This window comes from Drosophila willistoni, chromosome 3R (genome assembly GCF_018902025.1).
Source record: "Drosophila willistoni isolate 14030-0811.24 chromosome 3R, UCI_dwil_1.1, whole genome shotgun sequence".
Taxonomy (NCBI): domain Eukaryota; kingdom Metazoa; phylum Arthropoda; class Insecta; order Diptera; family Drosophilidae; genus Drosophila; species Drosophila willistoni.
The window spans coordinates 22882741-22907874 of record NC_061086.1 but is presented as its reverse complement, the minus strand read 5'-3'; the positions used below and the strand labels follow the sequence as shown (position 1 = coordinate 22907874).

Sequence of the window (25134 nt, the reverse complement as noted above, 5' to 3'; positions counted from 1 at the left end):
GTAGTTTGCACCGATAACATTTACAACCGATAACTTATCGGTATGCAACGTCGATAACTTTTTTGTTTATCGCCGCCCCACAAATTTGCTACAATCTTTGAAATTTTTTGAGTGTTGATCAGCAAGCCTTTTTAAAGAACATGTCAAACGCTTGTTTTACATAAATTCTACCGAGTAGGAAATTTTATATTAACTTCAATTTTTACTTAGCAACAAGGAAAATTATTTAAAAAAAAAAAAAATTATATTTTCGCCAAGCCAATAATTTTGTTTAACGCCGTTGCGCATATTTACGCGCGCTTAGTGTTGGCTAATGCATTTGAAATATTAACGCTTAATATACAAGCGTCGTTTTGCGATCAGGATACAAAATTTTTTTTCAAATTTAGTTTGTTTTGTTTGTTTGTTGTTTGTGTTTACAAGTTTGACAATTATAATCATCATGGACAACTCCCGGCGATCGGTTGCCACTAACGAGGACAGCATTAGCATGTATTTGTCCTTTGATACCGACGATACTATGTCGTCCATTAGCAAATGGCAATCTGTGGCAAGTCACATTGAAGTGCAGTCCACCGAGTTGGATTTTAAGCTAGACAAAACTCTTGAGGAAAATCAGGGCAAGCGTAAGATTCTGCAGCAGAAGAACTCGATTGACAACGAAACTGATCATGTTTCGCCTTTGCGACCCTTTGACAAAAGTCTTCTAAACAAGCACAATGCCTTAAGTTCCACGCCTTCAAAGATTATCGTAGTACCAGAAATTAATTTGGATTTAACCCAAACTGATGCCGACCAGATATCAAATAAGGAAAACGCTCATCCTAACGAGGAATCGGGCAGCGGCAATGCTGGAGACAATTCAACACTATCCTCTTCTGTGGACATAACAGCTACCACAGTAAAAGCAAATACATTGATGATCGATGGTACGATCGATGAGCCTTCTACTTCTGTAAATCAGTACAATAAGACCAGTGGAAATAATGTGTATCCTTTGAGTGCTGATGTTATTTTAGAAAACATCACCGAGGGTGAGTAAATTGCATAAAATAATGAGTTGAAGCACATTATTAATTTTAGTAGATTTCGCAGTGTCCCATGAAGAGGAACCATCAGTGTCTCTCGCCGAGGTTGATAAAAAGGCTATCCAAGTAGATGAAGTCGTTAATGAAGTTTCTCATCTAATTGAAAGAGTGCTTAAGATATCTGAAGGTCCGGTCAAATCTCAATTATCAAAGCAAGTTCCCAAAGCCGTAAAATCGAGGCTATCCAGCATTCCAATGCCTCGGCCACGTCGCTCGATGTTACCCACATCTGGTGCGGAGACGCGTGGCTTTACGGTTAAGCAGCGCATGTCTGTTGTGGTCAAGACCACGCTTAATAGTCCAGCTCGCAGGCTGAGTACAATGGCGCTGAACCGGCGCAGTTGCCTCCCCACAGCTTCCAAGGGACGTATATCTATTAATCCAACTGCTAAAGCAGTAAAACCTGCTCCACTCACTACTGAACCGCAGAATAAACCAGCTCCTCAAGCAATCACTTCCCGGTTGAAGAATGATAATGCGGCAAAGCCATTAAAGAGACTCAATATTGGATCAGGATCGCAATCGACAGGTATTAAACATCGCTGCAAATATTGCGACAAAAATTTTGCATTGGAACGCGCACTGCATATTCACCTGATGCAAAACTGTGACAAGATACCGCCAAGTGAGAAGCGAAAGTTGCAGTTCACAGAGCTGAATCATGTGAGAAAGGCAGAACTACCGAAACTGGGGGCAGCCACACAGCAGGCCGCCCGTCCAAACATCAAGACACCCACTGTCCCAGTGGGAAAGGGTAAGACCTCTATAAAAAATTTGTTGACCCCGCACAAAATGTATAATTGTCCCTTATTTATTTAGCTTCCTCGTCGAGTGGATCTCATCAAATGGCACCGCCATCTGCAAAAAAGGTGCCAAAGAATGTGGCTCATGCTGGTGTCTGTCGCACACCCACCAAATCTGTGCTTTGCCACACTTGCAAGCAATCTTTTAGAAGCGTCCTTGATTATACCAATCATTGCCTGACTAAGCACTCCAAATCGAACACGAAGGACTCGGCTGAAGCAGCTAGAGCTTAGTATTTAGTCAAATAGCATGTCGTTTAACCTAAGTTGAGTTCATATTTAATTTACTTCAGTTCAAAATATATATATTAGCAATCATTTCGACTTCTTCTCGGGAGGTGGTTTCATGTCAACGCCCTCCGTTTTAATGTCCAGTGGACCGGTTGCATCTGTGGGATTTTCACGCGGGCTTAAACCATCTACGCCTGGCATATGCTGCGGAACATTTTGCAGCATTGGTGGTATTGGCGGTGGAAATTTGCGTAGGAGCTCGGCTAGCAGCATATCTACGCGTTGCTTTTGGAAGAGAGTGCCACTATTCTCATCTTTGACGGCATTCGAGTCTTTCTTGTCGGCCTTGGCTTTGTCCGATACTGTAGTAAGAAAAAGATTTCGTTGTAAAATAGCAAGACGTTTAACTGGAATTTACTTACAAACTTTATTGGAAGAAAAGTCCCAGGTGTATCCCTTATTTGGATGGTATCGGGCATAGCTGCTGGCCTCCTCGAAAGACGATTGCAGATTAACCACAGTGTTGAGCTGCAAATATAGATACAAATGTGTCACAAATACTAGGAGACAGATGTCCTTTTTGAACATACTATTCTGGCATTAATAACGTTGGCCAAATCGGGTGCCTTATAAACAGTTCCACCGATTATATAGTAATCCGCTATGGGTGTGGCTTCAGAGGGGTTGTGCCGATGCTGTTTGCGTATCACATATAAAATAGGCTCCGCCACGTGCAGAAGTATATACTCTGTTCCAATCATGTTGCTGCAAAATTGTCAATAAGTGTGGATTAAATGTTCATAGATGATAGGAATTGTTGACTTACTGCAAATGCTCCGGGCCGAGACGCTGCATCCGTATTGTTTCATTGTTACAGACATGATCGTAGAAGGGATTAGATTTACGACAAAAGTAATCCATAACGGTCTGTGGACTCAATGTGGCCATCATTTGGGTGTCGTGCCAAGAGAGGCGCAGATGATTCTCTGGGGCATTGGCATTGCTATTGCCCTGGGCGGCCATCTGTCGGTTAGCCATGCCGGCACGAGACTGCAGGAAGCGTCAAGTTGACCTTCTTATCTAGTATTAGTAGGTCAATGGCGTTGACGTTGGCGTCTCTTTCCTCTTTGGCGGATTGTTTACTTTCTATTTATAGTTTATATTTGTTGCACTTTTGTCGATATTTCTTTTATTTGATTTATTTGTTGTGTAATAAATAATTTAGTGTCGTCAGGTCGGGATCGAAGGAAAATAATTGCTGCTCCCTTTCTCACTCCTTAAAATTGACAACAGTAGAGGCAACTGCAATAATACCGTAAGTTATTCTTGTTCTTTTCACAACTTGGTCAATAAACTGGCAAAAATCGTGTTTATTTACTTGTTGTTATTTTGTTTGTGTGGTTTTTTCCTATTTTTTTTTTGTTTCCACCGTTTTGCAACACTGATTACCATTTGCAATACTCTTTGATGTGGGTGATTTTTTCGAGCTATCTGGCAGCATTCTGATTGATGATTGCTAAACAAGTGGGCAAGGGGGAGTGCAACTAAAACAAAAGTTTAAAAATAAAAACAACTTTTAACGGCATCGCGCGCTCGATTTTAAATAAAGTGATAATTTAATATTACCTCTCGGGCATAATTACACATATCGAAACAAATAACCGAATACATTCCCACGCAAGTCACCGTTGGTTACATATACAATTGCAAATACATAGAAGCAAGCCAAAGCAAGTAATAATTCATATTAATGAAAACAAATACAAATCGCTAAAGCGCTTGCTCTCTCACGCTCTATAAACTTGGCCCATTTCCTGGGGATCAGTTAGCCAGTCAGTCAGAATTGGTAAATATATCAGTTCGTTTTGTACGCTTCGTCGTGGCGCACGGGAGGAAATACAACAACAACAACAGCAGCAAAGAGCTCTCGCAATGGTAACAAATCGGAAAATCAATGAACCAATTGTTTTGTCTATGTGTTAGTGTAATATACCTATGAGACATAGATCGCTGTGTGTATGTGTATATAGAAGCTACTCCAGGCGTTTACAATCATCATCATCTGCATTTAAACAAACTCATTAGGTTTTCCACTTATGCATATGTATATACCTTTCTATTTAAACTGTATATATATGTATATGTAAATGTCTGACGAACATATAGAAGAATTCTGTATGTGGCCAGTCAAGGCCGAACTATTTGTTGTTGTCAGCGGATTTCTCTTTTTTTTTTATGCCTCACCTTGATTTTCGCGGACGAATAATATTTTTATGTATGGACGAGAGTCACCCCAAAGTTTCCGAAAAAACTATTATAGAAACAAATTCTACAATTCTATATTGTTTCATAAACTAAAAATTCTTTCTGGATAAAGGCAGCACTTAACAATATAAAAATCCAATGTTATCGTGCCTAGACAATGTTAAACAAAATAAAAATGTATATAGTACCAGCTATGAATCAATTTTTAATATCCTCAGATCTTAGATAAATTTCAGGTTAAAATGATTTCTAATTTGGTATTCGGTTTCCTTTTATCATCTCCTTATTTTGAGCAGAATTTTGTTTAAATTCAATTTATGTTCACTGAATAGTGTTTTAAAATAAATCTGTTGAACTATACAAAGATATCCAAAAACGATTAGTTTAGTCAATGATGTAATTTTCGGAAACTTTTGCAGGATCCTCGTCCTAAACCATATCGTTAATATGTATGTTATGTGATTTTTAATCAATTTTTCTTTCGTCGCTGTAATTAATAATGTTTATATACTTAATACTTCCTATGTAAAATACTCCCAAATTCTATGTTCTTTGTGCCTATCAGTTGGCCATCAGTTGACTATCCTGACTATTCTCTTCTAGATCGTTGCATACTTACGTCACGAGAGTAGTAGCTTCTGTGGTCCAGATCCAGGTCCAAGTCGAGTTTGTCAGTTTCAGCAATATGCGCTATATAAAACCGGAGCCGTACTATGAAGTAAACGAGCCGATCTAGCAAAACATTAAACTCGTTTACTTCAGCAATATTCAATTAATTAAATGAATTGTTTATTTTACAGGGGCTTCCACCATTTAATGTTACTGGCAGTCCATTTAATGTGGTGCCCATACATAATTATCCCGAGCTAATGAAGGATACCTGCGCTCTGATCAATGCTGAATGGCCCAGATCAGAAACAGCGCGAATGAGATCACTGGAGGCATCGTGCGATACATTACCATGCAGTCTAGTGCTAACCACAGAGGGCATGTGCCGTGTAATAGCCCATCTCAAGCTAAGCCCCATCACGTCAAAGAAGAAGGCCTGCTTTGTGGAATCCGTTGTTGTTGACAAGAGATATCGCGGCCAGGGTTTTGGCAAGCTAATTATGAAATTCGCCGAGGATTACTGTCGGGTCGTGCTCGATCTGAAGACAATTTACTTATCGACCATTGATCAGGATGGTTTTTATGAGCGCATAGGCTATGAATATTGTGCCCCCATAACCATGTATGGTCCGCGACACTGCGAATTGCCCAGCTTACAAAATGCCAAAAAGAAATACATGAAGAAGGTCTTATAGACATCAATACCAGTTGTAGACACAATGAAATACCCCAAACAGCAGCAGCAATTAGCTGTTAACTAGTCGAAATAGAATTTCGTAACATAGCAAATGCTTTATACAAGATCTGCCCCCTTGAATGCATTTCCCTACCAAGGAGGGGAAGCGATTCGATTAATTCCATTACACCGATAATGATAAAGCTACGTAGATATATAATTGAAACATTCATACGATACGCTTGTGTTGATATTTAAATATTACTTTCTGCATGTATTTTTTAATCTTTTTGGTTCATATTGTATGACACAAAGTTGTTACAAATTATCCACATACCTAAAACATCCTATATTGATTGTTATCCCATCCCATTTACCCAATTTAATTTGTAATTTATTGTATGTAGTGTTTGCTCAAATGCGTGCATAATGGCCATAAACTAAGATAGCTCAATTCTCTCTTCCAATATAAAAAACAAAAAGAAACAGAAACTATACATAGCATAGACAAACATATCGAGGCGTAGCATTAAGCACACATATTTAAGTGAATAACTATACTTCCTCACAAACTCAAAAACGAATGGCAATAAATTATGAATCAATAATAGTATACACAATATTCAAACGGCAAGTGCTAAGTTTTTTTTCTTTTGACTACACCCAGACGGATGATGGTCACATCCCAGCAGCATAAACGGAAGCATATGCCTCATTGAGATGACAAGTTCAAGTTCACGGATCCGACAGCAAATGTTATTTTTAATGCAGGCTATGACTGAGATGACGGCGGACTATGCGGACGATTGGGCAAGGGGGTGAAGTGAACTGAAGACGTAGGCCGCAGATGAGTGCATTGCCAGGTCGGTTGCCCAACAGAGCAGACAGCGTCACACAAAAATAAACCACAAAATGATGTAAGACAAAAATCTTTGGCAGTGAAATGAACGAGGAATGTTTGAAATCTTTGTTACGCTCGAGTTAAATTAAAAATTTTAAATAATTATATTTTTAAATTGTTTTGAAAAGTACGATAAAGTGGTTCACAATAATTTTTAGTTTTAATACTTAAACTTATTGGAACCAATTTCATTTGTCGTGTCGGAAATATGCAGATCTCCCTTCGCATAGTCACAACATAGTAGACAAATGATTATTTTATTTTTACATCAGCTAAGGCTCTCGAGAACTGTTTTATTTTTTGGGAAGCGGCACACGCCAAACAGTTTAATATAAAAGCGGAAGCTTTTATATGTTTCTGTCGTTATCTATTGTTCAATTTGGCGTGTTTTTTGTTTCTTTCTATGGCTATATCTTTTGTAAATGCAAATATCTCAAATTCCTACATGACATTCGAATGCGACAGGTGCTAATGGGTTAGAATTTCAGGTGTCCAATGCCAATTGAAATCGCATGAAGCGATAAATACGATTTATTTTTATCTTGTTAGAAATGGAAAGTATAATTACACATATGTATGCATATATGTATGTATGTATTTACATAGGTACTCATTTATGTATAAAGTTGTGTTTATAATGAGCTTGAATATCAATTTATTGTTTACCCCTCAAAAGGCGCCGACTGCAATTAAAGGCACATTTGTATGCACAGCCGATTCCGATAGCTTCTCCACCTTGTTTTAGGCAGTTTTGGGCACTGCTTTGGCTATGCCACAAACCTTGCCATAATGCTCCGGCTGGTCCAAGCTCTCTATAATGAACTTACCCAAGTCAAACTTGGACACCAAGCGACCAGGAGCTTCGTCATGAGTTACAGTATAGCCACTTGCCGGTTCATCGGCAATATGCGGTGGCAAAATGGCAATATACTCCAATCCAGATGCTTTGGTCAGATCTAACATGCGTTGATGCTCTTCATTCAAACGGTGGAACACAGCGGGCACTTCGTTTAGTGAACGCAACAGGAACGACGACATGACAATGGAGAATTTGCTGAGCTTCGCCTCCTTCATGGCCTTGATGAGGTTTTCGGTACCCTGGGACAGCTCAGTGGTAGCCTCTAGTTTGTTACGTGTTCCAAGTATCACACTGACACCATCAACACCCTCAATTAATCGCTTGACATCTTCGTAATTGGTGACATCGCCTTGTACCAGCTGCACTTTGGATTTAAACCTTTCGGGCACTGTGGCCTCTGTACGGTAAAGCAAACGCACCGTGAGACCTACAAAAATTTGTTATGCTCATTTACTGCTTCCGGAAAAGGGGACGCGGCCACCATTAATATATATATGTACACACCTTTCTCCAATGCATAATCCACGGCACATTGGCCGGTCATACCGGTTCCTCCAATAATTGCAATTCGTTGCATAATGCTTCTTGGATATGATGAAATTCGCAGGTAAAGAATAGACTTACAGTATAATAAGCGAATCTTGGAATTACAAATGCAATATCACTCGCCTCAAACACCTGGCAGTTATCAGGCTAAATGGCAAATGAAGTGATTCCAAAAAGCAGCGCTCTCAAAAAAGCGACCGGCTGATAAAACTGCTTCTCACTCACACACACACAATGGCTGACAACGAATCGCCAGTTTGTGTGATTGTATGTGATAACAATAATATACGAAACTAACGAGCTAATACGCCTGCTATCTTGCCTAGGCATATTTATTAACATATTATTGATATAATCATATTGTCATTTACGCTTAATCTAAATATTTATTTTTAAAAAATTGTCTCAGTTTTACCCAGCAGTCTGGCAACGCTAAACTTGACAGTGTTGCATACATGTAGGAGTTTGAAATTTAACCGCTCAAGCTTGGGATTCATCCGTATTGGCCTCGGAATACGGGTTATCAGCTGGATTTTTAACTCGTCTCAGTGTAATGCCAAGTTTTAATTCGCTTAGGAAATCAGTAGTTGGTGGTTTTCGTTCTGCTCGTGGTTTGATACCACTAATAGTGGCTGCTTTCTGGTCGACTTTCTGTAAGAGATTCGCAGACTTGGTGAAATTGTAGAAAAGAAACATAAACTATGCAACGCACCTTAAGTGTAACTCCTTTGCGGATACTTTCCAGAAAAGCATCCCGATTGTCACCTGTGGAGGCAGCTACTGGTGTAGCTTTTGTAGGCTCAGACTTTTGAATTGGAATTTGTGCAGATCCAACATTTGGTGGTGGCGGTGGGGGAGGAGGCGCCATACCACTCAATGCAGCTGGTGCAGGAGGTGGCGGTGGCGGCGGAATAGGTACTTGGCCGCGTGAAGCATTTGCATTTTGCATTGGAGGCGGCGGAGGAGGTATTGCTCCAATTGAGGGATTTGGTTTTACCCGAATTGGAGCTGGTGTTGGGGTCAAAGTTGGTTTGACCAAAAGTGGCGCTGGTGTGGGGGGTTTAGTCGCATACTGAACTGAGGAAGCCATGATTGGGTTGGAATTAGGTAATATTGTTGGCTTTGGAGGCGCAGGCGGAGCAACACGCATTGTTCCTGCTTTTCGTTGTGGAGCTATTGTCGCAAACGTCTCATTAGTTGCCTTTACAGGAGGCGCAACAGCAGCAGAAGATCGCACGTGACGTGGATCTATAGCGGCCGGATAACCATATGTGTTGTTCGCCCTAACAGCCGAAGGGGGCGGTGGCACTTTGGGATTTTGGATTTGTTGTGGTTGCTGCTGGACACGCACGCTGACTACAGATCCCACTTCCTGTCTATTGGATGGTGGTTGTGCTGATCCAGGCGTTTCCATATCCATATCGGATATGTCCACAAATCGCGAAGTAAGCGATGCATAATTGGAGAAAGTTGGCTTTGTTGCTGGAGGTGGGGAATGAGGTGGAGTAATTTGATTATTCGTTGATATTGTAGCATAAAGAAGTGGCCGTTCCTGGATTGCTGGCTTCGCTTGGAGATCTTGCTTAGTTGGCTGTAAGAAAGATTTGATTTACCAAACCCGATGAGATTTTAAATGCGAACCCTACCATCCAGGTGAAATTTGAATGCACAATCTTCTTGATCACATCCTGACGTTTCATGCCACGAATGTCCTCCTCAGTTATGCCACGCTCCATCATATACTTCTTCAGCACATTATCATTGGTACCAGCATTCAGGTCGAAGGCATTTCGTGTTCTATCGCGGGTCACATCCCCGGATACATGTTGGAAATTGACTGGTCCGCTAATCTCATATTTTGATCCCTTGTTGCTAACAACTACACTGGTGGCAAAACTCGGCCCGGGCATAGTTTCATTTGCCTGAGCTCCTCCATAGCTGTACAAACTGTTCGAGGAGGAGGAATTGCTCATATTGCTCTCAATGGAATTGGCTACTTGGGGCGGTGGGCGTACTGCTGGTGGCGGATGAGCAAATACGTTGCTGCTCACTTGCATAGAAGGTGGCTGGAATGAAGGAATGCAAAAAGATGACACAAATGTGGCACGATGTGATTTTTAAAGCACCATTGGCACACGGATTTGATGTAAGCAGGATATGATTCAGCTGCCTGATGACTATATATTTGAAAATTACCACCCAATAGCCGGGCCCCTTATTGCTCCTAATTATGTCGTAAACGTAGGCCCTTCTCTGCAGGGCAGGCAGTCGTTCAATGTCATCGGACAGGTTGGCTTTACGGAGATATAATTGAAGCATTTCATCGGTTCCATGGCCACGCAAATCAAATGTCTTGCGAAAATCAATGGATTTGCCCTCCAATTGACGAAACTCCACGGGCTCGGAGATGTACGCATACATCCGGTAATCGTTCATAATGCAACACTGAAAAGCACGGATACGTAGGTGGGGACTACATTAATACGGCTGCAATAGAAATCGCCACCCACTGGCAATATACTTAGAAGTCCCATATCCGTATCCACACAAAGCATTATCTTGTAGCCATTTGAAATTAGATAAGATTATATTTTTGAGCTGGCGTAAATTTAAATGACTCATCATCATCTAATGACACATTGAAGCAGGGAAAATCCAATATCCGAAAATCGGCCAACCCCTGGGGTGTTAAAGGGTAGACAATTACCTTACAAGGACTCCCAAATGATATCCAATTTGGACGCAGAGAGGGAACCAATTCTATCGAATTGCACCGTAAAAAGCAGTTCGTCCGACTGATTAACACACAGTGGTATGTCACACTATGCCCTGGCGTTTACTCATTTCGCGAAGCCAAAAGCGTCTTATCTAGAAACGGAGGCATTGATAACCAACTGCCTGGCCAGTAATCACCTGGAGCGTTGGCACAAACATCGACAGTTTGAGCCTAAAAGAAAATATAAACAATATATAAAAGAGTATTTATATTATTTTTTTTTTTCTTTTTTGTTTTTGTGGTAGTTTTAATTTATATTTATGTAGATACGTAGTTTTTATATGACGAATGGTTCTATAAAGCAGCAAGGCATGAATCAAACCTTTAAGTAATTAGATAACTTAAATTCTTTTGGCGAGTATTTCGACTGGGTGCTTATGAACTATATTTTATGAACATTCTTCGATTTTGTGGGAGGCAGGCATATGCTAGGATCGGATGCATCCTGGCTATTAATCCTTGGAACTACAAATAGCAGTTTTCTATTTCGATATAAAGGGGAAAACAACCACAGACTTAGATTGGGATATACTATTATTAAACTTAAAGATATATTTTTTTTTATTTTGATTCCTAATTTGGTTAACTTTAAACTTTCAAAGTACATATGTTTGTTTCAATGTATTATTAGTCCGCAGGATTTATCTGCTATTCACGGGTGGTTATTTTCTCCAGTGATCTTGGAATGAAAACAGTTAAGAAGGGATCAGTACACACTCTGGGAATCGAGTGCGAACTTTAGATGTATTGCCGTTCAATTGCTAACAACTCACCGCAAAATCTACTGAAGACTCAAAACTGAAAGAGAAAATAAATTTAAATATTATGAAACTTATAATGGATGTTTTACAATTATGCATAATCTCACGAAATCATATTTAAATATCTTATTATAAAGCTGTTGGGAATTGAAATAAATAAATATATTTCCACTTTAGGGTTGATAATTAATAAATTACGGTTGAAACTACCTATAACAAAAGAACATATAAGACTTTAATGTATTCAAATCATCTCCATTTGTTCCATTACATTTTTGAATTTCGATTAAAATCAATCTCTAAAAGATCTGTCAAGACGTTGTTATTGGAACACTGAATTTCTTCACATCGATTGTTCATAGATTGGGATGTCAAAAGGGGAGCTTGACATCTTTTACTTACCCACAACAACTGGGAAAATCAAATTCATTTCCAGTTGTGTCGGAGAACGGAGAACAACGTTGCGTTTCATAAAAATTATTCTAAATTTTAATTTTAATTTCTTATCATGAGTGACTTAGATTTGTGGAACTTACAAACGGGTAATGCATCCGGAGAATATACAGTGGCTGAAATCGAGGTGGTAGATGGAGAGGATTTCATTGCTGATGGACTGCAGCTGGGTGCCACCGTACTGGCCACGAATGAGGGTGATGGGACCTTGGAACGAGTCTTTGCCACCGAAGAATTATCAAAGATTTTTGCGACAACGCCGAAAGCCAATGTTGAAATACCCACAGAGGTGGTGGTGCAGCGTACTCTAGCGGATCCGGCTCTGAAGCAGATTTTACAGGAGGGCACAGCTGGATTTGATCCAGAGGCTGAACAGTTGAAAATTCGCGATTTTCTAGCTGGCGTTAACAAAGGCAAGATGACCATGGAAGAGAGCGTTTTTCATGGTAAGCTCTTGCTTTACCCATTACACTTTTCATATTCATCTTAATCTTAAAGCACCTCGTGCCGGAACTTCATCGGGTGCAACATCAAGTCGCACTATCAAATGCAGCAAATGCAATTTGGTTTGCGATGTGCATTCCATCAGTAAGCATACAAGTGAATGCGAAGGTGATGGCAACACTAATGAGACCGTTGCTGTCAAGCAGGAGAAGGACATCGTCAAAGTGGAGCCGCCGGAATCGGTAACCGAACCGCCTTTAACTAGATCGTCGAGCGAACGGGTCGTACAGGAGAACCAGATACGACTGCGTCGCTATATGAAGGACGAACTGAAGTGCGATCTGACTACTGGAGCTTTGAACTCCCGTGTCAAAAAGACAACAAAAGGACCTAATGAGTGCACCATGTGCGAGCGTAAGTTTGTCCATGCGTCTGGCCTGGTACGTCATATGGAGAAGCATGCCCTCGATCAGATTCCGAATCAAAGCATTCAGCCAAATGTGATAACACCACCAGCTCCAGGATTGCATGTGGTTCTTAAGTGCAATACCTGTGGACGTATATTTTTCAATGTAAAGTATGCCACAGACCATTTACTGATTCATTATCCACCGCAGCCGCAGTTGAGCGAACCCAAAGCTACAATTAAGGATAGCTTTGACATAGGTCAGTTCCTGTTGGAAGGGGATCAACTGCTCGCTACCTTGTCCCAAGATATTTGTAACGTTAAGACGCCTTTAGAACTCGAAATGCTGGAGTCTCTAATTGTGGGCAGCGTTCTGCAGTGCGAGTTCTGTGAATTTCTATTTGCGGGCATCTCTGAACTGCTCCTTCATTCGGCCACCCATTACGCTGAGAGGCGTTTTGAGTGCACGGTATGCGACTTGACCATGAATACGGCCAAGGAGGCAAGTGTACACTTTCAGAACGACTGTGTTTTCATGCGTGAAGGACTCAAGCAGCTAAATGTCACATTGAATCGTTATTTCGTGTGCAATGTATGTGAGCTTAAGTTTTCCAATACAGAACTCTTGCAGGAGCATCGGTAAGTGCTAGATAGACAATCAATTAGTCAATGGGCGACAAGTAATCTGATGGACTTTTGGGAAAACCCTTTCCATTCATCTCATTCAGATGCAGTTCCTATCATTACTTTCCTCGACCTAGTGAACATAGCCAACGTTTGCTTTTGCCATGCGAATTCTGCGAGGTTAATTTCGAATTTGCCCATGAGATAGCTCCGCACAATGAGGAGAAACATTTGAACAAGAAGAAAAGAGAAAAGGAGGCCCGCAACACTGGTCCCGGCCGGATACGTCAGTATTTGTGTGATATTTGTGGCAAGTCATACACCCAGTCTAGTCATCTCTGGCAGCACTTGCGCTTCCATCAGGGCGTTAAGCCCTTTGTTTGTCAGGAGGAGAACTGTGGCAGAAAATTTACCATTCGTCCGGATCTTAATGATCACATTCGCAAGTGCCACACTGGAGAGCGGCCTTATCATTGTTTGGTATGTGGCAAGCGTTTCCTAACGGGATCCGTGTTCTATCAGCATCGTCTGATCCATCGTGGGGAGCGGCGGTATGAGTGCGATGAGTGCAGCAAGCGATTCTATCGTGCGGATGCCTTGAAAAACCATCAACGTATACATACGGGTGAGAAACCTTACAGTTGTCTATTCTGCACCAAGACCTTCCGACAGCGAGGGGATCGCGATAAACATATCCGTGCACGTCACTCTCATTTGGATGCCAATTCGAGACTCATGATGCAAATGCAGAAATTTCAACTGGAGGCCAAGGCCAAGAAAACTGGAAATAAAAAGAGCACTGAACCTGTGCCAACTGAGGTGAACAGTGTTCCTGATGCCAAAGGTATTCCCGCAATTCCAGAGCAGCAACAGGATGTGGCCACTTCTGGGCCTGACAATGAAGACCATGTTGAGACCCCAAATGAAGAGACCATCCCCGATTTGGTGGCTGGTTACGAAGTAGTCGTAGCTGAAGATTTTGTCTATCAGGAGCCGATAGAAGAGGATATAACCAATACCAATAATGACGACATTGTGATGAGCCTATTCGATCCAACCCCAGAGCCAAGTCAATCTTTGATTTTGGACAGCATTCCTTTGCTGCAGAATCACGATAATGCCAAAGTAGTGGTAGTCAAAAATAATCCCTTACAGCCGATGTTTTCGGATGCTTATATGTGAATTTTGATCTGCTAATGAATAAAAACCAAATTGGGTTACAATATGCTTTTATATCGTTTGTTTAAAGTAACTGTCCAGTTGCTATGACTTTTTAAATTACCATATCCATTGTCACGAAATCCTTATGTAGTTGGTAATTGCTCTACACATAATGTCTTGCTATTTTGAAATCTTCACCAAAACTCGCTTACGGCCGTTGCAACTCAGATAGTTAAAACACATTGCCAGATAGTCAAATGAAATTAATCCAGTGTTGATTAATGCAACAGAAGTATGACCAAGTCGTTTTTGGTATTTTGAAATTTGCAAGATCTGGTCACCCTGCTGGTTCCTTCTTTCTTTTCGCTTTATCTCGTGTATACGCCAACATGGGTTTCGCTACTCTCTGGTACTCGCATCCCCGCAAATACGGCCAAGGATCCCGGTGCTGGTAAGATTCATCTTCCTTAAAAAATTATCCATCGAATGATATATTTATCGCTGCACCGCTTGTTGATTAAAGCTGTTTTTGTTGCATAGTTGCATGCTTTGTAGAATGTGAGGTTAAGCACGTTTGCCCCCAACCCCCTAGTTTTTTCTTTCGTTTTGTTTCAATACAGTTTGTAGGCTCGTGCCTTTTGTTTTTGCATTTATCGTTGTGTGCACTCTGTTCCTGCCCCCGGTTGAGTACGGAAATGTGCTAATATCTATATTTGACAATTTCCTTAATAAAGGGTGGCCAAAGCAAATGCCTGCAGCTGGCGGATTTGCCTCATTTTGATGGCAAAGCATTAAATCCAGCCAGCTGCAGCAACAACTATGCAACAAGAAAAAGAATTCTTCGTGTATAAACGTCGTCACATCTGTATTTACTAAAACTAAATATTTCACTTTATTTTCTAGCCGCGCCTGCTCCAACCGTCACGGTTTGATCCGTAAATATGGTCTGAACATTTGCCGTCAGTGCTTCAGGGAATACGCCGGCGACATTGGCTTCAAGAAGGTAAGCGTTTGCCGCCGATAAATAATTAATGAACGCGTCTAATCAATGGTTTGTTTTTGTTTGCAGCTGGACTAAATGTCTACTATAAAGAAGAAGAAGAAGAAGCAACAACTCGGCATATTAATATAGGAAGCCGTCAATAGAGGACTTCCTAAATTAATATGCCGGCAGCAGCAATAACAAACAGCAACAACAATATAATCATCTGGGGATTTAAATGACGACAAAGCGAAGAAAGTGTGCAAACGACGCGCATTCATTCCTCTCAAGCACACACACATAATTTAATTTATAAAAGTTGCCACCACTTTGTCTAAAAAAGCAAGAAAAAGTAGTTTGTTTAAATCTCCCTTTGATTAAACCCATAACAAGCTATGTAAAAGTACCTATATTGTATTTTCTTTTGCACTTTATGACGAAGGAGGAGTTTGGGTTTTTGTTCAGCGTGAAAGGTCAATTTTATTCCGCCATATGTCTGAGACTAATGGTAAGTTTTTATACGTTCGTCACGTTCACCACTCTAATTGCAAATAGTCTGCATTTGTAATTGGCCAAGATAAACAAAAGTAATGTCTTAATATGGCTGATACCTTCAATATATCCATTGCATGCAGCAGAAATCAAGAAGTACTAATCCGACAGGATTTTTTTTAAAAGGAACTGAGTCCTTGTTGACAGACAATCCGGAAGCGTAACATTTTGTGAGCCAAGCATTTCCTCATTTCTTCTTGATTGGTTTGTTGGACGTTTAGTTAGGTTAGTCTCGACAACTACTACTAGCCCAGAGACTGTTTAAATTGCAAGCAAAACAAAAACATTGAAAACCAGTTTGTTTGGCTAAAGAGCAGGTCAGCCCACACAGCTTTCAGCTGACTCTCTTACCTGGCAAGCGACGCTCACTCCGCCACCTCTTCAGCTGATGGTGGCGCCGAAAATTACAAAAATTTTGCACATTCGCCAATTGGGCTCGAGTTGGACGCGATCGCTTGAAGTCTAAACATCGTTGTGAGCGCAACGCGGCCAAATTGAGCACTTGACTCCATTTAAATAAAAAATAAAAACCAAAACAAAATATGTGCGACAAAAGTGATACCTCAATCGAAATACAATAGATAAATGTTAAAATTTTATTCAACATTAAATTCAGCATCAAATCTAAAGGTCGTGACCTGGTTTTCATTTAGCCTAAGATGAAAGTGTATATGCTGCTTCTGTCATTACTGGGCAGCCTCTGTCTATGCATCGATTATGCAACACCAGCCAGGCCAACAGCAGCATCTAGGCGCAGTGGCAGCAACAACAACACCATCACCAACAGCAACAATTCCAATTCCCGCGGCGTTGCACAATATAAACTGCCGCTTGGAGTTCCCACAAACGAGGCTCTGCAATTGAAGTCAGGAGTAGATGACAGGAGAACTGAGTCTCCAACCAAGCGCAGACGTACACAGATTGTCATGAGACGTAGGCCTGTAATCAGCACGACAATAACAACAACAACATCATCGACAACAACTTCAACAACAACAAGTGAGTTGCATTTACCGGACTCAACACCTGTGCTCTTGGTAACTGCAACAAAGTCAAACAAACTTGTCCAAGATGCTGGCACTGACCTAGCTTTCGATTTTATTTTTTCTTAAAGATTGAGTTTGGCATAACGCTTGCAGCGTACCTAAAGAAGTTGTCTGAGTTGTGTGAAACGAAGGCAATTCGAAGTCTGTATACTCTTTTTTACTATGGAATATCTTAGTTCCATTTGGCTGCAGTTTGCCTTATTTCAGTGTTCGTATTAGTTGGGACAACGACAATGATTTCATAAGAGATTTCTTTAGAAAATTTCCAAATGATCTGATTATACTGTGCAAAAAATTTTGTTCTTTTATGATTACTAAAGACATGATCGTGGCAATGTACCTTTCGTAAAGGTGTAATTTAGTGGCACAGGTTAATGACAAAGGTGTTAATAACTGGAGCAGCAGGGGCTTTCAAATTTGCAGCAGGAGACCTTGACAAGAAATACTTGTATGTATTTATGTGCGAATAACCAAAGGCCTTGAAGCTCATATTGAACTTTGTAATAATAAAAGATGACATACTAAGTGATTGAGTTGTAGAATAATCTAAAGGGAACTATTTACTACTTATTTAGGCAAAACAATTGCCGGCGCCATGAACTTGACATAATATAATTAACAAAACTTTATGACTCGGAAAATTTAGTGTGATGTCATTGAAATTCGAGAAGATCTGGCGATGGTGTGTTAGGGGTCGGGGGGTATTTTAGACGATCGTAAAACTAATGGAAATGGTTGGCTATAGCAAGTCCGAGTCTAAACTAAACTATTGCAATGGGCCGCATAATTGCATGATGGGAATGGGAATGAGATCAATTACAGTAGAGTCGAGTGTTTTGTAAATGGAAAGCATTGTAAAGCATTGGCAAACAGAAACAAAAGTTGTTACAATGGCTCTTTATTGCCAACAATAATGGGGGGAGGGAGGAAATGCGCCTCTCTTGTGCTTTGCTTGTAATGTTTTTGTTATTTAGAGCAGAAATGACTAATGACCATTAAACACATGTGTGTGTGTGTGTGTGTGTGTGTGTGTCTGCACCTAACCACCTGAAACCCATCTACTTTTGCACCTTTCCCAAAATCCAGCACCTCGGCCCAGTTTGGCCAACGGTTTCAACTTCTTTAATCCCAATTTTTGGAGCTTTGGCCAACAGAGTTTGGTTGCGGTTCAACCGCCAACAAAGACATCACATCCACCCAAGAAGTTTACATCTAAAGATGCTATTCCCAGCTATCGAAAGCAAGTCAAGATTACACAAAAATCCAGATTAACTACCACCACCACAACATCAACGACGACGACGACGACAACCCCAAAACCTTCTACAACAACTTCAAGATCGGCCACAGATGGACCATTTCGCATAGCTCTGCCAACGTTAAATTTCCCCACTGCAGCGGCTAAGGATAAGGAAAAGGATAAACGAGCCACTGCAGAATTGCGTCTGCGTTTCAATTGTCCACGGGAGAATGAGGTACGCTTTCAATTGTTTCCCAAAATCTGTAAGACCGACAAGGATTGCGCTGTGTGGCAGCGGGATGAGTTATGTTGTGATATCTTTGGTTCGAGCAGCTGTGTATCTGGTGTGGCCAAACCGCTGGAAGAGGCGTCTCATGCACGTGCGTTAAGGACAAAAGTGCTCCTGTTAATGAATTCTTGTAATGAATTCTCCCCTCTTTTTTAGCCATACTGGGTCTGATACCGCGCAAGTGTCCTAGTCGTCCATTGGCCGAACTTTGGTGGGATGTTCAGGAGTGTTCAACGGATATGGATTGTTGGCCACGGGTTTGTTGCCCAGATGGAAGACGTCGCTATTGTCGTACCTCACAACCAGAACTCGAGACAGTGCCAGTTCCAGTGAAGCGTTCTTTTGACTATTGTATGATAATAATTTTCACCTTTGTTGAATAATTATCTCTAAAGCTTCTTTTTTTGGTTTTAGTAAGCGAATATTTGGAATGCACTGCTCCACCTCCGCCTATATTTGATCTACATCCTAAGGCCTGCACTTCCACATTGGATTGTTTCCCAAATGTCTGCTGCCAGGAAGCCGGTTTGAGGCACTGTCGTCCGCCCAAGAAGTCAGTACTCACACTGATGGCTAATTTTCTAAATGTTGACTTTGTAAAGCGACTCACTCAGAACATTGTTATCAAGTAGGCCCCAATAATAATTCCCGCTATTTATGTAGTACGCCCATATAAATACATATATATCATATAAATGTATGTATATACATTGTACATTCATACATACATATGTAGAATTCTTTACAAATTGCCGTCGTGATATCTCCTGTATTTGTTTGGCTACGTTGATAACCCACAAACGAACAAAACAAAAAACGGCCTACACTTACTTACTTACATATTGCGCAGTCAATTTACCTGCCCAACTGTCGCCCATTTTTTACAAATACATATAATATAGACACCTAGATTTATATTAGTTTCTATACATAGTAACTTCTAGTAGGCTTAAGTAATAAAAAAAAACGATTTATCAACTTAGAGGTCTCACTGTATTGCGTTTCAGCTTGTTCGTTGTTGTTAATTTTTGTTGTTTTTTTCGGTTTTCCATTTTTTAAAAGGTTGCTAATTCTCGTATTACCCCTTGACCCACCCAAAGTTGTTAAACGAGTGGCAAAGTTTCTAGTTTCTAGCTCTTGACTCACTTTCTCGCACTTTGGTGTGCAAAATTTTAGTGTTATTTTGCAGTTTGAACTGAGTTTTCTTTTTTATTAGACTTGCCCCATAATGACTAAATAATGAGATTTTTCTGAATCATTCTTAATTTTAAAAGCCCCAGAAAAGAACCAATTTTAATTTCTTTAAAAAAACAAGAACTGAGTTTCCACTTTTTTACTTAAGCTCCGAAATATGTACATACATATGCTTTTTTATTTTTGGTAAAATAACAATTTAAAAATATATAACGATCGTGGAAGTGATTTTTCAGAGGTCCTTTGACAAAAAATGTATTTTACTATAAACAACCAAGCGCTAAATCGTACAATGCAAATATAAATCTAAAGGTCGTAAGGAATTTTCTAATATTTGCACAAAAAACTGAAAAAAGTAAATACATAAATAAATGATTTATGTATGTGTTTTAGGAAACATAAAACTATTGATTTAGTTTATTTTTCCTTAGAATTCATCTTCCATTAAGAGTATAGCTAGGATTCAAATTATGGATGCACAACTTAAATGATCCACAAGAAAAGAGAAACAAAAACTCATGCACTTAGCTCGGTAATTGGCTATGTTGATTATTCAATTGAGAAAGCTGAATCTAACCTAGAAATCGAGCAACGACCCTTTCAATTACACAACGTAGACGAGCATCATGAATTCAGTTTAAATTGGACATTAGATTTAATTGAACATATTGTGTAAGAAAATGAACATTATACAAAAATCAAAACAGTCAAAAAATAATACACAAGAGTACTGCGAGATGTTGAGTTATTCATTTCGTCCTTGATTCACTTGGAGGAGCAGCCGCACTTGGATTTGTTCTCGCCACCGCATTTGCAGTCAGAGCCACAGTTGCAGGATCCTTTGTTGGTTTGGGAGGCGCATTTGCAACCTAAAAGGATCAATCAAATTAAGGATTGTGATTAGCAATAGATAGCAAACCTCATTTTATTTATTTTTAAACTTACCACTTCCGCATGGGCAAGGCATTTTGATGAGAGAGAGATTTGAAGAAACACTGAGAGACTTGAAGAAATTGGAACTTTGTCTTTGCTGCAAGACCACAACTGATGCTTTTCAACAAGATGCGCCACGATTTTATAGAGTTTAGAAACCGGCTTTCCACACGTCCACCGGCGTTTCCAATCCCCAATTTGCACACGAACAGCATTCAATCGCTTTAGGGGACGTGTGCAAAACAAGGCAAGTGTTTGGCTCTTGGGTTGAAAACTTGGCTAGAAGCTTTAACCGTTACACTGCGCAAGCGTTTGAAAAAAGAAATGCCATCGTTGCGCTCTGGGGTAGTATTGTTTAATTTTCATTTTCATACGATTTTCCGTGTTTTTTTTTTTCTTTTTGATGGGCAGCTGGTGGGCGGGACTCTTATCGTGCGAGTCCGTACCGAGTACGTGGGAGAGTCAGTGTTTTTCCGATTTCAGAGTGCGGCCTGCACAGCAGCAACCACAACTACATAATCATCGGTGGAACGGTTAACAAAGTTTTATGTGCAACGAATTAAAGTGCAACGAAATGCAAGTAAATATTGCGACGCATTTACCGTTCAAGAAAACCCTTAGCCTTAGAAATCGCTTCCGATTTTTGGCCCCAGAGTGACAGAGTGAGATAGTTGTTTTTTTTTTTGGTTTGGTTGTATTGGTGAAACTGCAACACATACAAAATCGATAAATCCAAGCCAAAATAAAATAAGAGAGAGAAGAAAGAAAAAAAAACAACAGCAAAGTGCGTGGATAGGTAAAGGTGTGTAGGTGGGGACAAAGCGGATGAGGAGAAGGGGATGGATAGAGGGAAAACAAAAAGTGTGAAACGACAAAACGTTACAAAAGTGTGTGTATGAGTGTGTGTGTGTCAGGACATTCAAGCGGAAGTAAGCAGTTAAAAGTTTTTTGTTGTTTCTGCCGCTCAAAACGGAACAAGGAAGTGAGCACCTAGTAGAAGTTGAGGCAGACCCACGCATGTTTTTGTTGTTGCTGTTGCCCCTGCACCTTTTTTTTTGTTTTGTGTCCACTTCAAAGGTTGGCCATTTATAGATGCCAAAAAATAAACTAAGATCAGACAAAAAGAACAAAAAACCACAAAACAAACAAATCTGAATAAAAAATCAATATCCTTTCCTTAGACCTAACGGCACAACGTCTAAAATTAGACCCATAACTCGTGCGGAACCCAAAAAAAAAAAGAATACCGTTCCCTGGCTGCGTGCGTGGGCATTATGACCAAACCGATTTACTCTTAATCATTTCAGATAAACCAAAGTATGGCGCTCAAGTAAAAAACTTCACTCCACTTCAGTGTGCGCGTTCAATTCGAAAGGCCAAATTCAAAGGCGGCTCCGTTGAGTGTCAAAGAAGAAGAAGAAGACGACAAATTTTGTCCCCAAAACACAACAACATACTCGGACCAGGACAAAAATGACGGAGCAAAAGAATCAGGTGACACGTGCTGCACCGGAACAGAGCAACGATTATCGAGTTGTGGTATTTGGTGCCGGTGGCGTAGGCAAAAGTTCGCTAGTATTACGCTTCATCAAGGGCACATTTCGTGAGAGTTATATACCAACAATTGAGGATACCTATCGGCAGGTGCAGTGACATGAGATTTACTTTTTTTAAATCATTTATTCAAACATTATCCTTAAATGTCCCCATAAACAGGTTATCAGTTGCAATAAGAACATTTGCACGTTACAAATCACAGACACAACCGGCTCCCATCAATTCCCGGCCATGCAGCGTCTATCCATATCGAAGGGACATGCATTCATATTGGTCTATTCAGTGTGCTCTAAACAAAGTTTAGAGGAACTGCGTCCCATTTGGGCATTAATCAAGGAGCTAAAGGTGAGTAATGCCAAGCAAGTAATGAGAATTATATTGTCCTGAATGACGCTTATGCTTTGTTTATGCATTTGCAGGGTGCCGATATACCCAATATACCCGTTATGCTGGTGGGCAACAAGTGTGACGAGACCGCCGAATTGCGTGAAGTTTCACAAATTGAGGGTCAGGCTCAGGCAACCACATGGAGTATATCCTTTATGGAGACATCAGCAAAAACCAATCATAATGTAACAGAACTCTTTCAAGAGCTTCTCAATATGGAGAAAACACGAACAGTCTCCCTGCAATTGGATACGAAAAAGCAAAAGAAACAAAAAAAGGAAAAGAAATCAAAGGATACGAATGGCTCCATACCAGAGAATGGTGAGGCGGGAGTCAGCGGTGGTGGTGGTGGTGCCAAAGAGAAGTGTCGCGTTATGTAAGCATCGTATTACAATAGAAATAGAAATTGAAATGGTGACAGACAAATACTCGCTTTGGGATAGTAGAGCTGGGTTAAGCAGCATACCCAGAAATCACCCATTCACACCCACACCAATACATCTTCTTCTCCAACACACACACACACTCACACACACACGCACACACACGTTCATCTAGAGTTACATACTGATAGTATCAGAGGAGAGGAGAGCTGCCTGTTAGACGTATGTATAATATAATGCATAATGATTACAAGTAGATTTAATTTTTGCATAGATTTTCAATTCGGCAAACCCATTTTATTTTCCAATCCCACAATATAATCCCAAACACCTCAAAAAAATCAGTAAAAATCAGCATCTGTCAAGTAACTGCATACATATCAAAAAAAACAAAAACTTTCATACAAACCTAACACTATGAGTGAGGAAAAGATAGAGGAAATGGCGAGCGGATAGTATTGAAAATTTAAGAAAAGTAGACGGAGACTAGACCCAAATAAACACCGATAAACAACCCAAACACACAAACATACATATATCATAATGTTCTATATGTATACATTAAAATAACTCTAATGAAAAGCCAAAGTACCTATTAAAGCAAAAGAAGAGAAAGACAACTTAATCTACATACATACATAATTCCCATAAACTGAAGACTTTTTTCCAAAATCTAAAAATGGGGCAATCTTATCGATTAGGTTACGCCCATCAGACTATCACTTGCTGTATTAACTATTTACCACCAGAACTTAAAAAAACTTAAAACAACAATATACTATATATATAAATATACACACACTCACACACACACACAAGATTAAATCTAGATCACCCGATAAGGTAATGTATAAAATACTCACAGGATACACCCCAAATTCCATATGAATCAACAAATTTTTACATTAAGACCGCCAGCTAAATTGTTTCAATTTGTTTCGTTTTTCAGTTTCTTCTTTTTTTTTTATATAAATATTTAAGATCACATTTATGTATGATTATGTAGATTTTAATGACTAGGTAAAAAATTAACAATTATTTGCTGAAGTTATTAACAATTTCAATAATAACAATAACGAAACAGAAAAATTACGTGAGAATAGTTAAGTCAAAGTTTAAGCACAATTTCCGTAAAACAAAACAAACAAATAAATAGAAAAAGAAAATCGTTACAACGTACATCGAAGAGACCGATGTAAGAAATTATATCAGTTGCCTGTTTTTTAAAAACAAACAAACAAACATCTACTTATGTAATTTATAAACTAAAGAAACAATTTAACAAATTGTTGCGTTTTAAACATTCTCAAAATTTTGATGTCGAAATTAAAAGACAAATTATTTAAAGAAAAGTTTTGAAACTGTTCACAATTTCAACAATTTCGGTTATTTCGCATTGCTTTGCTGTTATATGATATTAAGAGCAATGAGTTATTTATTATGATTTTTGTTGCAAGTAACTTTTTTAGTTTTTGGTTTATTTTTTCGGCAGCGAAACAAAGATAATTACATTACTTAAGATCTTGCTCATTTGTTAAACACAACGATAGCCAGATAGATGAACAGACAAAAAGTAACAAAGAATAAAAAAAAAAAAACCAAGAAACACACAAAACAAGAGATAAAAAATTATTACATAGTGCTAACAAAATGAAAATATATATACATACTATATATTGTTGAATTCGTGTAGTAAAACTTATTAAAGACGATTTTTGATAGCGGACCAATTTGCGTATAAGATTTGTGAAATGATTTCTGTTGTTGGTTTAGTTTTTAGATAAATTTGTTCATTGTTTTGCTAGCCTGCCTGTGCTTTAGGTTTTGCTTAAATATTTTTGTCTAGTTTTAGGTGTGATCCTAGCCAGCAAGCATTCAAAAGTTCATACAAATGTGCCGTGCATTGGAATATAGCGAATATATATATATATATATACATATATATACTTATATACATATGAACATTTA

General features: G+C 39.6%; 10 protein-coding genes across 14 annotated transcripts; 6 read left to right on the top strand and 4 right to left on the bottom strand.

Moving 5' to 3' along the window:
* The first annotated feature begins 239 nt into the window (after window positions 1–239).
* LOC6647394 (sal-like protein 1) lies at window positions 240–2209 on the top strand. 2 transcript variants are annotated; one of them, XM_023178419.2, is made up of 3 exons: window positions 240–1034; window positions 1096–1842; window positions 1908–2209. In XM_023178419.2, exons 1-3 carry the CDS (start codon window positions 443–445, stop codon window positions 2123–2125), a joined length of 1557 nt encoding a protein of 518 aa, XP_023034187.1. In that variant the 5' UTR covers window positions 240–442; the 3' UTR covers window positions 2126–2209. The 2 variants fall into 2 exon arrangements, with proteins under 2 accessions (XP_023034187.1, XP_002070266.2); XM_002070230.4 differs by having other exon boundaries at window positions 241–1034; window positions 1087–1842.
* LOC6647395 (mediator of RNA polymerase II transcription subunit 6) lies at window positions 2145–3537 on the bottom strand. The gene is made up of 4 exons (XM_002070231.4): window positions 2949–3537; window positions 2713–2887; window positions 2545–2650; window positions 2145–2484 (listed from the first exon to the last, which is right to left on the bottom strand). Exons 1-4 carry the CDS (start codon window positions 3158–3160, stop codon window positions 2207–2209), a joined length of 771 nt encoding a protein of 256 aa, XP_002070267.1. The 5' UTR covers window positions 3161–3537; the 3' UTR covers window positions 2145–2206.
* Window positions 3538–3636: 99 nt separating this feature from the next.
* Window positions 3637–6294, top strand: LOC6647396 (N-alpha-acetyltransferase 80). 2 transcript variants are annotated; one of them, XM_002070232.4, is made up of 4 exons: window positions 3812–3856; window positions 3948–4057; window positions 4991–5105; window positions 5188–6294. In XM_002070232.4, exons 3-4 carry the CDS (start codon window positions 5073–5075, stop codon window positions 5689–5691), a joined length of 537 nt encoding a protein of 178 aa, XP_002070268.1. In that variant the 5' UTR covers window positions 3812–3856; window positions 3948–4057; window positions 4991–5072; the 3' UTR covers window positions 5692–6294. The 2 variants fall into 2 exon arrangements, with proteins under 2 accessions (XP_015032891.1, XP_002070268.1); XM_015177405.3 differs by lacking the exon at window positions 4991–5105 and having other exon boundaries at window positions 3637–4057.
* A 781-nt stretch (window positions 6295–7075) lies between these two features.
* On the bottom strand, window positions 7076–8210 carry LOC6647397 (flavin reductase (NADPH)). The gene is made up of 2 exons (XM_002070233.4): window positions 7937–8210; window positions 7076–7859 (listed from the first exon to the last, which is right to left on the bottom strand). Exons 1-2 carry the CDS (start codon window positions 8007–8009, stop codon window positions 7315–7317), a joined length of 618 nt encoding a protein of 205 aa, XP_002070269.1. The 5' UTR covers window positions 8010–8210; the 3' UTR covers window positions 7076–7314.
* Window positions 8211–8292: 82 nt separating this feature from the next.
* Window positions 8293–10779, bottom strand: LOC6647398 (formin-like protein 20). 3 transcript variants are annotated; one of them, XM_002070234.4, is made up of 5 exons: window positions 10686–10779; window positions 10175–10423; window positions 9625–10044; window positions 8691–9569; window positions 8293–8629 (listed from the first exon to the last, which is right to left on the bottom strand). In XM_002070234.4, exons 2-5 carry the CDS (start codon window positions 10412–10414, stop codon window positions 8459–8461), a joined length of 1710 nt encoding a protein of 569 aa, XP_002070270.1. In that variant the 5' UTR covers window positions 10415–10423; window positions 10686–10779; the 3' UTR covers window positions 8293–8458. The 3 variants fall into 3 exon arrangements, with proteins under 3 accessions (XP_002070270.1, XP_015032811.1, XP_046869528.1); XM_015177325.3 differs by lacking the exon at window positions 10175–10423 and having other exon boundaries at window positions 10686–10771; XM_047013572.1 differs by lacking the exon at window positions 10686–10779 and having other exon boundaries at window positions 10175–10459.
* A 1148-nt stretch (window positions 10780–11927) lies between these two features.
* On the top strand, window positions 11928–14675 carry LOC6647399 (testis-specific zinc finger protein topi). Its single transcript, XM_002070235.3, has 3 exons — window positions 11928–12414; window positions 12467–13457; window positions 13547–14675. Exons 1-3 carry the CDS (start codon window positions 12024–12026, stop codon window positions 14622–14624), a joined length of 2460 nt encoding a protein of 819 aa, XP_002070271.1. The 5' UTR covers window positions 11928–12023; the 3' UTR covers window positions 14625–14675.
* A 280-nt stretch (window positions 14676–14955) lies between these two features.
* Window positions 14956–15991, top strand: LOC6647400 (40S ribosomal protein S29). The gene is made up of 3 exons (XM_002070236.3): window positions 14956–15054; window positions 15507–15606; window positions 15673–15991. The coding sequence occupies exons 1-3, from the start codon at window positions 14993–14995 to the stop codon at window positions 15679–15681; spliced, it is 171 nt and encodes a 56-aa protein (XP_002070272.2). The 5' UTR covers window positions 14956–14992; the 3' UTR covers window positions 15682–15991.
* A 598-nt stretch (window positions 15992–16589) lies between these two features.
* LOC6647051 lies at window positions 16590–19694 on the top strand. The gene is made up of 4 exons (XM_002070237.4): window positions 16590–17136; window positions 18270–18803; window positions 18869–19063; window positions 19127–19694. Exons 1-4 carry the CDS (start codon window positions 16797–16799, stop codon window positions 19342–19344), a joined length of 1287 nt encoding a protein of 428 aa, XP_002070273.2. The 5' UTR covers window positions 16590–16796; the 3' UTR covers window positions 19345–19694.
* An 843-nt stretch (window positions 19695–20537) lies between these two features.
* Window positions 20538–20959, bottom strand: LOC6647052 (metallothionein-1). Its single transcript, XM_002070238.4, has 2 exons — window positions 20852–20959; window positions 20538–20775 (listed from the first exon to the last, which is right to left on the bottom strand). Exons 1-2 carry the CDS (start codon window positions 20871–20873, stop codon window positions 20672–20674), a joined length of 126 nt encoding a protein of 41 aa, XP_002070274.1. The 5' UTR covers window positions 20874–20959; the 3' UTR covers window positions 20538–20671.
* A 284-nt stretch (window positions 20960–21243) lies between these two features.
* Window positions 21244–24781, top strand: LOC6647053 (GTP-binding protein Di-Ras2). The gene is made up of 4 exons (XM_002070239.4): window positions 21244–21419; window positions 22147–22483; window positions 22556–22741; window positions 22816–24781. The coding sequence occupies exons 2-4, from the start codon at window positions 22313–22315 to the stop codon at window positions 23161–23163; spliced, it is 705 nt and encodes a 234-aa protein (XP_002070275.1). The 5' UTR covers window positions 21244–21419; window positions 22147–22312; the 3' UTR covers window positions 23164–24781.
* The last annotated feature ends 353 nt before the right edge of the window (window positions 24782–25134 follow it).